Source organism: Spea bombifrons, chromosome 11, assembly GCF_027358695.1.
Source record: "Spea bombifrons isolate aSpeBom1 chromosome 11, aSpeBom1.2.pri, whole genome shotgun sequence".
NCBI lineage: Eukaryota > Metazoa > Chordata > Amphibia > Anura > Pelobatidae > Spea > Spea bombifrons.
Genome location: NC_071097.1, coordinates 20,908,210 through 20,920,292, shown reverse-complemented (window position 1 = coordinate 20,920,292; position 12,083 = coordinate 20,908,210). Strand labels below are relative to the sequence as shown.

Sequence of the window (12,083 nt, the reverse complement as noted above, 5' to 3'; positions counted from 1 at the left end):
GCCATAGCAGAACTTACATTATACAGCAATGGAATTATCTGTAGACTTACAGCGTCATCTCTAGGTATATAAAGCTCACAGAATGCAGTTCATTTTCAAGGTTCACTTTAAATATGTATTAACATAACCATTTTAGGCAATACAGACGCAGCAATTATTTATTCCACCTGCTATGTGCAACACTGATCAGCCCATAAAAATGATTGATTTTCTGTGTTCTGCAGGGAAGCATGGGCAGTATTTCCTGTATCGCCTGGAAGGGAGACAACCTGGTCCTGGGAGACGTGGATGGAAATTTAAACTTCTGGGATTTAAAAGGCCGCGTCTCCAGGTAATTTACTACAGACAACCAGAGTATTCTTAATAATCCCCAGATTCAAAGAGATCAATGCCTCTGTAAGAGATCATAAACACGAAATTCTTACTTTCCACCTTCTTCAGTATATTTTATTAAAAGTGTAGGAAGAGAGAAACCAGGCAAAGATTGCTCACACGGAAGCAACAGTCAAAGTGCCGCTTACCCATTTTTTTTTTTTTTTTTAAACATTAATTGCGATCGCAAACATTTCTTTTTTATGTCTATCTACATTATATGGCGGAAGGCACTCGGGCATTGTTTGTTTGCTGTAAATGCAGGGTGTTTGCATGCAAAGCTCTGCATTAGTTCAGTTTGTTTATTTCTGTGTTAAACAAGCTTGGTGGAAACAGTTTTTGGCTAATGATGGAGCCCAACCGTGACTTTTTTGGAAGTAATAGCTCGTTTGGAAAACGGCGTGTGAGGCCGGAAATCTTTAGCTAATAATTGTGTCAGATCTGTGTGACCTCATACACCTTTTAGTGGCTATGCATATGCATTTAGCATTTAGAAAAGGTCTGCAGTGTTACCTTTGTGGAAAATATTAACACTGTGGGAAACCCAGTGTGATCACATCTGCAAAGTGTGAATATAGAAATACCAGCCTTATTATCTGCATAATGATGAAAGTGGTGAGGAATTTTGGGCATAAACATCTTATCTATCAGATTTATTTTAGTAGTTGATGTGCATTAAATTGTCCTCGTGGATGGACAGGCAGTAACTTTTTAAAACTATCTTTGCTCCTTTACTGACCTCCTGTAATTTAATTAGTGGTGAGATTACCCTTTAGAGGTGAGAGGCTTGGACAACAAATACATGAATGTATATCTATAAAAGAGAGGCAAATATTTATTGTGCTTGAAATGTAGTAACGTCAGCTGATTATGTCATAGCTTTTAATTATAACAAGTTGCTCTAGGACGGGTTTAATACGCTAGCTTTCATACTCCCAAAGTGGAACAATGCTGAATACATGTTTGTTGCTATTTATTATTATTTTCAAGGTTGTGGTCAGACCAGTTATAATGTATAGTCAATAACCCCTGTATGGTTAAGTACATTCTAAAACCCCTGTTAGGAATATTAGCTATATCTCTATTCATTGTAGGGAGACAAAGTTGGTTTTTGTACTATACATGTGTACATAGCTGGCTCCTGTTTGTTTCTAAGAATGTATTCTTCTTTCGTAGAGGAGTTCCTACTCACAGAAACTGGGTAAGGAAGATCCGTTTTGCCCCAGGGAAAGGCAACCAGAAGCTGATAGTCTTGTACAATGATGGCGCTGAAGTGTGGGACACTAAGGAGGTAAGTGGAGTACTTTTAATGGTCTATGGATTTTTTAACCTGCTGCTGGAATTTACGGGAGCGGTTTGGAGTTTATTTACTAAAGGGGGCTGGTGGTAGATTTGAAGTTTCATCTCTCTGACTTCACCCTGCTTTGTGGAGGGACAGCCACCAGTGAGTTTCTGCTCCAGGAATAGCTTGGAAGGCTCTGTATAAAGCATTTAACCACTTAGCCCCTGTGGTACTGATATGTCCACAAAGCAGATTATTGAATGCCTAATATTAGGGAGTGACCTGGGTTCTGCAACCTTTTCTAACAGATTCAGATGGTGAGTAGCCTACGCACCGGGAGAAATGTGAATTACCGCGTCCTGGACGTTGATTGGTGCTCGTCTGATAAAGTGGTCCTAGCCTGTGATGACGGCTGCATCCGAGTGCTGGAGATGTCCATGAAATCGTCCTGCTTTCGAATGGATGAACAGGAACTCATTGGTAACAGAAAGCAGTACTAAACAGAGAGAATAGTCTGTAAAAGCAAAAATGACATCTGCAGATAATACTTTGAGTAATTACTTTTATTTAGAATTGTAAGTGCTTATATGAAATTACAATTATTTTGTGTACAGGTAATAGAAGCCATGTAAACATTATACATATGTGCAAATGCAGCAGCCGCATGGATACTTGAAATCATAATGTAATTGTTTTCCACTGTCTCAGATCCAGTCTGGTGTCCATACCTGCTACTCCCAAGGGCATCTTTAGTGCTCAAAGCTTTCCTTCTTCACCAGCCTTGGAGTGACAAATGTTCTTTGGATATTACTAATGTGTAAGTTGATGTACATCAAATAGCAGTTAACTAAGACTTGTTTCACAGGCATCAAAGTATGAAACTATATATCTTAGCACCAGTCTGTATTTCAGAACTGCATAATTGTGTTCTCATAGCAGGCTATCATCTGTTAACCCTTGTATGGAGTATGATTTTCAGCATGTCGGTACACTATTTTAGTAGTGCTGTTGCCTCAGAAACTCATTTTTGTTGTGTTGCCCGGGAGAGAAGATCCCTAGATTCACAGCTTCATAACGAGCCCCCTCTAGAATCCGACCTACATCTACTAATGTATCCTTCAACTATGTCTTGGGTTTCTCTCTAAAGTGTTTTTGGACTTTCATAGATGCCATTTCCCCTAGAATCCTAAGGAGGGTGTGAAGAGGTGTCTGGAGATCTAACTGAATCATTCCCAATACTGGAGAGCTATGATTTTTTGATCACCTATAAGAAAGGCCTCAAGATGTCCAAGCCCACGATTTCCTGCTAGATAATTCAGGCCATCCAGCAAGCTTACTTTGCAAGTCACATAAATCCACTCATTAGAATTACAGCTCATCCTACATGGGGACTTGTAAGGCAGCAACCTGGTTGTTGCCAAGTCCTATAGATTTGACTCTTTGTCTTCGACCATTGGTCAAAAGTTGTACAAGCATGAATTTTCATATGGGAATTCATTGTACTACTTCATACGTAGGCATAACCAATTTGTTCCCATCCAATATTTTTTGTGTGCTCTCATGGAAATGCATTAAACAAGTGGACCATTTAAAGTTCTCTGTCTCTCTCTCTTTTTCGCCTTCCCTCCTTTTATGCTGCCTATGGATGTACTGGGAAAAGAAATTCCCAAATGAGAACACTTTCTGTACTGTTGTCAATGCTGTTCTGTGTGAAGATTTATTTATTCAATCTTTTTTTTTAAGTGATTATCCAGAGCATGATGACATGAAGATCTTAATCCAGGAGCAGATCAATTCTTTGTCCAAGTGAGTGAGAATTGTCATTCACATAATAATTCCAAGCGTAATAAAAACTCGGAGAAGTTAGCTAGTCAGTCCTGTGTTTAGCAGTAAATACAGATGAGTGAGTAGGATGGTATTAACTTTGAAGCCGTGTTAAAGAAAAGAGTGACATTAAGGGGACTTTTTTTGTCTTTCCAGTGATGTCAAAGAGTTGCTTCTGGACCCCGAGTTTACCCTCTTGCAAAGGTGTCTGCTAGTGGCAAGGTAAGTCACATCTTATTTTTGTACATTGCTAGAGTGCATACACATTTTTAGTTGATTTTGGCTAAATGTCTTTTTTCTGCCCTTTACAACTATAACTATTTATCTGTCTTGACTTTCCTGTTCACTCCAGCATGAGAATAGAAGATTTCCAAAATTAAAAGATATTGTTTTGTAAAATAAGGAAAAAAGTCTCAGCAATTATTAACCTCTCTGGTTGGTCTTGGAATCGTCAACATTTTTTAATTTTGCTTCTTATGAGAAATGTACGTCTAATTTGCAGAACTGCAGTTTGCTTAGCTGGAATTTATGAATATAATATATAGTATTTCTCTTGCTGAGCCAGATACATGCTGCATTGCATTGGAGAATGCCCTTGATGATTGGCCAATGAGCCGTACATTTAAATGTCAAGACGGTCTAACTAGCAGATATTTTCACTGTGTTCCTTAGATTATACGGAGATGAGTCTGATCTGCATTTTTGGACTGTGGCATCTCATTACCTGCAAGTGTTCCAACAAAAGGCATCAAACACCAGTATCTCAGCAAACCCCTTGGATATTTGTTATGATCTTCTGTGTGAGAATGTTTACTTTCAGGTAGTATTGTAACTTGTCTGGAGGTTGCTGGGTTTTTTTAAGATCTTGGATCTGCACTTTGCTTGTGATATTTTAAGCTAAATCATGTACAAGAGTTGTTATCAGGTACATAAAATCCCGTTGGACAAAATAATGAGACGGTGAGTCTGTATAAAGAAGTATTTAAAATATAGCAGGTTTTATTTTACATTAACTCTGTATATACCCCGCAGTGATATCGTCACTAAAGCAACCATTTTAACAAAATATATTTTAAGCCTTTAGTGTGAGTATCTTTAGCAGGATGAAGGACTCAAGGATCCAATATTAAATTGTCCATTTATTTATAAAGCAGAAAATGTAACTGATATTATGGAAAATGTTTCATAATTTGTGAGATCCAAATATATGTACGTACCAGCTTCCCGTATATCATTTTAGCACCTGTGTATAGTATATAGTGAAGTATCTTACAAATCTGTCCAGTGTGGCTACACTTTAAACCGATCCACCAATTTTAATAATAATGATAAATGATTACTCATTGATATTCAGGATAACTGTATGATCATGAAAATATCATCAACAAAATCACTAAATGTTTAGATTGAGGTTTTTCTCTTCTTCCAGAAATTCCAGCTGGACAGAGTTTGTCTCCAAGAAGCAAAACGTTCCAGCTATGAACACACCAGAAAATGCGCTGACCAGCTTCTCCTCCTAGGACAGGTGAGTCGAAACATCTGATGTGCTACCTTTTTGGCACACGTAAAACTATATGGTATTGAGTGCAAGTGGGCAACGAAAAAAGTAAAAAAGGGAAATTGTGTATTATGTAACAAGAAGAGCTAGACCAAGAGTGTTGATGAATCCTTGTTGCACATTATTATAATGCCGATTTGGTAGGATGGACTATGTTTATGTGTTTCTGTCTTTACTTACAGACAGATCGAGCAGTTCAGCTTCTGCTGGAAACAAGTGCTGACAACCCACATTATTACTGTGACTCCTTGAAGGCTTGCTTGGTCACTACTGTCACATCCTCTGGACCTTCCCAGAGCACCATCAAACTGGTGGCAACCAACATGATAGCCAATGGGAAACTGGCAGGTAAATTTAGTCCCTATGCCCAAAGGGTTTTTTTATCCATTGGTTTTCCTTGTCATGTTCTTCATATGTTCTTGATGTGAAGGTGTCACTGTTGTAATGGGGTGCACTGAATAGAGGGAAACAATGCAAAGTAATCATGAAGGTTGTATGTTGATGGACCAACCTGATTTTGATGTTGGCTGTGATAAATGTATCTGATATTGTGGCTACTATAGATGTCAGTGGCAGTGAACCTTTCGGCATAGTCAAAATTGCTGGGTCAGGGTTACATAAAGAGGTGTTACATGGTTTATTCAAGAGAGAACGTTATTTATGTGGATTTACCATACACTCATCCATCTTCCACTGACTCCATCTGTTCTCTTCACACAGAGGGGGTTCAGCTTCTGTGTCTGATAGACAAAGCTGCAGATGCCTGCCGTTACCTGCAGACATATAATGAGTGGAACCATGCAGCCTGGCTGGCTAAGGTCTGTAAACTGTTTGAAAATTCAGCACATTTATTGTCTTACGAGAAGCCCCCAAAAATGATTTATTCAACCACCTAGAAAGCTGAGATGCAGGAGACCCAACATGCAGCATACTATCTATTATGAGCCAAATACACCTATCAAATCTCCAAATTAGTTTAGGAAATTCAAACAACAAGGTGCTTGCACAAGTAATAACTAATTATTAAATGTTTACATTGGTTCCTTCCAAATCATATTCAAATAAAAAATGCATATAATCTTTTCATTTTTAGCAGCCAAATAATAACTCCTTGTGGACACCATCCAGTCGGTACAGCTGGTCGCTGTGGGTCTGTGGAATCTTAGCAGAGAAATGTAGGATTAATGGCTTTCCCTTCTTGGTTCAGGTGCGGCTAAACTCAGAAGAGTGTACAGAGGTCCTCAAACGATGGGTGGACCACCTCTGCTCCCCACAGATTAATCAGAAATACAAAGCAATCCTTGTTCTCCTTTCTCTAGGCTGCTTTCAAAGAGTCATTGAGATGCTACATAGGTGAGCTGTGGGTTTTTTTTTGTCTCTAATGCATCAGCAGCCCCCTCAAGCAAAGCCCCGTAAAATTTTCCGCATGCTGTTTAGTAAACCCCTTTACAGAGCTATGGCTCCTATATTAACTTTGCTGCTTTACAATGGGGCATTATAAATTAAGCATAACAGTAGTAAATCTAACCCCAAGTAAAAGAATTATAACTGTGTATTCTGTGTCTATATTCGTATTTGTTTTAGCATGAGGTGTTTTGACCGTGCTGCCTTGTTTCTGGAAGCCTGTCTGCGCTGCTCAGCAATGGAAATTGGTGATGAAACGAATATCCTTTTAAAGTGGCAAACAAATATTTATAGTATTTGAATAAGTAATTATGTCCACTATGTGGGGAAAAAAACATTATTTAAATAGCACCCCTGCAGCCTTCCCAGCTGGAGACCCAAGCAAAAGCTAAGGAAGATGAAGAGGTTCCACATTCTTCTTAGAAAAGCGAGTAAAAGCCAGACCTATATATATATATATATATATATATATATATATATATATATATATATATATATATATATATATATATATATATATATATGGAAAATATGAAAATCTTTTTTTAATATTACATGTCAAAAGATGAAAACATATTAAATGGAACAGAGACAAGTAATGATACCTTCCATGCTGGTATGTCACCTGATGCGTTTCGTCCAACTAGTGGACTTAGGTGAACTACATTACCCATGATACCCTTATGTACCCAAAAAAACGGCAATTGAAAAGATACTTATACATAAAATTAAATATACAATGGGTTAAAATCAAAAACGCCATGATCAGGTTGAATTGATTACATACAATAAATTAAATACATGATATATATAAAATGTAAACTTTGTTTATCCCAAAAGTAATAGCGTTCCATAAAGATGTGATTGAGTTAAATAGACCAAAAAAACCCATAATTTTTTCATATAGTTATCTAACGTAACGTAAAGGATGCACGGAATTTGAATATTATGTTATATGATAGATTGTTTAAGCAGAACAATGATCAGACATTATATAACTATCCTATGTATATGATTAGTGATATTAAATGCTGAGTACAGATTAAGTTTGTGTTAATACTTCTGTTACTGTAGGTTTCCTTTTTGGTGAACCTTGAGCCCTGGATATGTGATTGAGGCTGGAAAACATAAAGACCATGTTGTACATTACCTCAGGACAGTTGCTTCTCATAGCTAAATGATTACCATTCTTTAACCTTTTCGCACATAAACTTATCTCCGCTGTGTATGCAGACTACGCGCGCAACCTGCGTGCATTGGGATTCTCACAAGGAGCCTTGCGGTTTGCTCTGAAGGCAGGCGATGCTGGCTTAGAGTTGGTGACTGAGCTTCAGAATCTAAAGGTGGCAGAAGAGAAATAAGCAATGCCCATTATAAGACTTTCAACACCAGGATTTGGTCATGTCGTAGTGGGGAATTAATGATGACAAGTCGTATATGTGTCTCCCACCATCTCATATTGTCATGTTTATCCCACTAGGTGGTGAAAGATGGACCAATCCAATATACTTTACTCTGTACATTACACAGGGATTGCACACCCAATGCCACTCGGTTTTAATTGTAACTTTGATCTGGTTGTGACCAAATATCCCATACCCATATATTCAACAACTGTTAAGGCGCATACTATTCCTCCTACAACAATATGGGGAAATTGATCCAATATTTTAACTAAATCTAGATCCCCAGATGTAATTTGGCTTGCAGTTCATGCATTTAGGTCCAAGACGAGTATGCCCAACAGTGTAGGCTCTCTTTTCTCCTTTGCTGAGTACAGGTGGCCTTTCATTGGTACTGGTAATAAAAACAGGTCCGCATTGATCCGCCTGTGCTCATCTGAGCAGATCTAGAAAATCAGCCTTTTGAGGGCATTTGAGGAACTTGATTTGTTCAAAATACATGTTTCTTTTTTTTCTTACGAAATGATTCTAATCAGAATACTAATGGCTCTTAAAATGCAGCTTGGTAGAACATTTACCACTAGTGCTTATAGTATTTTACAGATGTTGCAAAGTCGTGATTTTTTTGTAATTATTTAATGGGATTTGTCTGTGTGCTTGTTTATTTTTCTATTTATTTGTTTCTGCCCTGATTATTCAAGATCAACTTTAAAGGCATCCAAGGTGTCTTCTCAGCCTCCTGTAGTGACCAAATGATACTTGTAAAACAGAGGTTTTTGTGTTTGTTTTTAAAAACTGCACTTTAATGTTACATGCATAATACAGGATACATGAACTGGAAAGGTCCCAGTATTAAATGGATGCTGTGTTATTGTGATGCTTGCACTGATTATTTCTCCTTTACTGTGCACTTATGTGCCTTCCAGGGATTTTCCAAATGATACACTATTCCTTTGGGATCAGTGTTGTGTAAAATTGTCTCTCTGTTGTATTGTTCTATTATGCCGTCTTTGGCAATGCAGATTTTGTCACTAAGTAATAATCTGTAATAATAGTTTTTCATGAGAAGTGAATCACTTTTAGTAATTGTGTAAAGGTTCATTTTGTGTCCCACACTCTTTTCATTTGGGTGATGGAAACATTTTGGGTTGTAGACTTTGTTGTCACACAAGGATATTAATGTTATACAGAAAAAAGCGAGTCTAAAAGAAAATTATATTCTCAGACACCCACAGATCACTAGTTATTTTTGGATTTCCACTTATGAAGCATTCTCAGGAAGAAGACAAAAGGTGCTCTTATTGAGAAAATGGATTGGATTATACATCTAACATCCAAAGTACTTCCTACAGCGCCCAGTAGGTGGCAGGCTGCTTGCATTCATAGCACATAATCCTGATTTAATAGGATATACCACGTTTCCATATGCTTTATTACACATGACCGAATTGGACCCATGAGGTTTAATTTGGGATGGTAATTATCAATTAAAACACCACTTTGTATTTATTACAAATTTATTTCCCAGCCATTTGTCACTGCTGGCTTTTTTGCTTGCTGGCCCATAAAACTCCTAATCAAAATCCTGTTTTATGGCACTCCTGTTTTCAGTTGAACTGTTGGCTGCAATGTTTCTCATCTGAGATAGGCGCCTTTGTGATATCACTCGTTTTTTGTTTATATAAACTGTTTAAATATACGTAGGTACATTGCAGAATTATAACCAACATATTGTGCTAGTAATAATGCTCTGGGTAAAAAATAATCAATTCTTAACAGCATCAAAAGCGCTAACTCAACATTTCTTTATGCACTGATAATGATCCATGCAAATGATACCGCTATAACAAGGCACAAATGGCTGATCAGCAATAATGCAGATACCTGCCTCTGTATAGAACTAAACTTCCAATTCTAGACTGAAGTGGTAGGGATGTGGAATGTCTTCCTCCTTACCACACCATTCAATCAATGGGCTGTTCTTTACCGTTTTGAAGACTCTAGGGTTTCTTCATAAGGGCAAAAGCAAGCCACATGTGGACCTCCTTTTCCACTACACCCTGTGGGATACCAGCTGCACGCCACCTTCTTTGTGTAGAATAAACTTGCCTCATATTCAGGTTCCAGATGGCCTCTGTGGGTGGATAAGTCTGATATGCTGACGCCTTTTGATAATGGCACAAATAAGCTACAATTATTCACGATCGGCCAAGCTATTTAGCATTGTCCTGAGCTAGCGTCACACTCTTGCAATTTTTGTTTTTTCTTCTCTGAGTGACCTAATGTGCTTCTGTTCCCCTCCACGTTATGAGCTCCATTACATACTGCCCATATAATTATACAACAATCTGGCAGCCACATGGCAAAAACTTCAATACTCTCATAGCCAACAGGAAAATATGCTGCATGTTTCTCCCTCTCTTCGCTGCCACTGTTGAATACCTTAGTGTGGCATGTAACACGTCTTTCCTAAATGTTCTAGTGAATAAATGTAGCTGGATATGGAAATTTTATGTGCTTTATGCCCTCACAGTTGTGTGTGTCAACTGGTTATTTAGGATAAGAGCAAAAGTATACAGAATACACATTTTATTTGTATGTGTAAGTATCTGTGCTACTTATATATGAATAGGGGAGTCCAATATTTGAGTGTCAGTTTTAGTGGTGACAGCCACCTGCCCCATAGTACTCCATATACACATTGATGATCCATGCATGCACGCACTTATTTCCGTACACTACACTTTGTACCTATACATGATCATTGCATCATCTCCTTACTTTTTGTTGCTGTAATAGTTAGGGACACAAACCTTATATTATTCAAAAAAAAAAAAAACATGGCATAAAAGAGTTCCTTTGATGATGAGGCACTGGGGGGGGGGCGGCGAAAAAAAACCCTCAGGAATATCACAAAGTAAAAAATAAAGCCCAGCACATTCTATGTAAGCATTTATTTATGACATCATACAAGATAACATGCAGACATATGTTTTAACCTATTGATTCTTTGTCCGGGCATGCTTTTTCTTTTTCATTTTAGCCCTGATGAAGAGCCATTTAAAAAAAAAAAAAAAAAAGACCTAAATGTACTTAAGCATGTTATTTTGCTCTGTCATAAATAAATAATTTATTAAACATAAAGCATGTGGCGGGATTTTTATTTACAAGTTCAATGCTGACCCCAACTACAGTGGTGTTGAATGCACAGATAAGTAAATGATGTCATATGCCATTCTGCACATGATACATGGGAGGTGGCCATCCATGGAACACCTCACTCCCCTATTTTCCATATGCACAGTGATACATTAAAGTACTAAGTGTGTAAATGCTACCATCAGCCCTAATAATTGAGGCATTTCCATGTAAATTTTGGTCTATTGGCAGCAGGGCCGGACCGACACTGTTTGTTTTTTTTTGTTTGTTTTATTTTTAACTCGCACAGCGGGCAGCCAGGCAAATCCAGCTGGCGGCCACACACCACAGCACCCAATCTGGGCCTGGTTGCCAAGTAAATGAGAAACAGTAAGTATTTGCCCGAACTACAAGAAGGATTATGACAGTGGAATAAATCATAGCTTGCTCCATTAACCCATGAGTAAAAATGGCATGGTTTCCCTTAAATCTACATGAAAACTGAGACATATCTTGCAAACATAATGAAATCTCTCAACCCCTTATAACATATTGATGTCCTGCTTATGGACTTGAGCAAAGGTGTGATGGATTTGCCTGTCTGGAAGTGACAAGTTTGGGTAAACACCCCCAAAGCATAAGTTTAAAGAGGAGGTAGAGGAGATGATGGGGAAATAAAGAGCACACATCCCCATCCTATAAACAGGAAAGCGGCTGAATGAATAGCTCTCCCCCTCTCGCCCCCTCTGTCAAACAATGAGCTGATTACGATGGAAGGAGTACGCTCAGTCTGTACACTATACTTGTTAATACATGCTTCCTTGTTAATTCACAGATTAGGAGACATTCTAGTAATAAAATCTCATTGCTTAAAAAGTTATTTGTGTTTTCATTACTGTATTGCGTGTTCATTTTGGTTGGCTGAGAAGGGAGACATTGTGTCTTTGAATTTATGATGTTGACTTATTGTTCACAAATCTAATTTGAAACTGGTTGGTAAAATACGCTGGCTTAAATTTGCCAAATCCGTCGTGTTGCACATGCCCATATATCTTTTCTTCCTATAGTAAATAATTACCCAAATGAGGCCGGTACCATGCTT

At 37.9% G+C, this 12,083-nt stretch overlaps 1 protein-coding gene across 1 annotated transcript in view; it reads left to right on the top strand.

Annotated features, from left to right (window-relative positions):
* WDR11 (WD repeat domain 11) overlaps nt 1-8,720 on the top strand; it is a 28,038-nt gene extending 19,318 nt beyond the window's left edge. Inside the window, exons 17-29 of the mRNA XM_053450249.1 lie at nt 225-331; nt 1,549-1,663; nt 1,963-2,134; nt 2,363-2,471; nt 3,398-3,460; nt 3,635-3,700; nt 4,151-4,298; nt 4,908-5,003; nt 5,219-5,384; nt 5,757-5,854; nt 6,244-6,389; nt 6,621-6,703; nt 7,650-8,720. Coding sequence (XP_053306224.1) covers nt 225-331; nt 1,549-1,663; nt 1,963-2,134; nt 2,363-2,471; nt 3,398-3,460; nt 3,635-3,700; nt 4,151-4,298; nt 4,908-5,003; nt 5,219-5,384; nt 5,757-5,854; nt 6,244-6,389; nt 6,621-6,703; nt 7,650-7,801 — 1,521 coding nt within the window. The 3' untranslated portion in view covers nt 7,802-8,720. The remainder of the gene's footprint in view (nt 1-224; nt 332-1,548; nt 1,664-1,962; nt 2,135-2,362; nt 2,472-3,397; nt 3,461-3,634; nt 3,701-4,150; nt 4,299-4,907; nt 5,004-5,218; nt 5,385-5,756; nt 5,855-6,243; nt 6,390-6,620; nt 6,704-7,649) is intronic.
* Nucleotides 8,721-12,083: the final 3,363 nt, after the last annotated feature.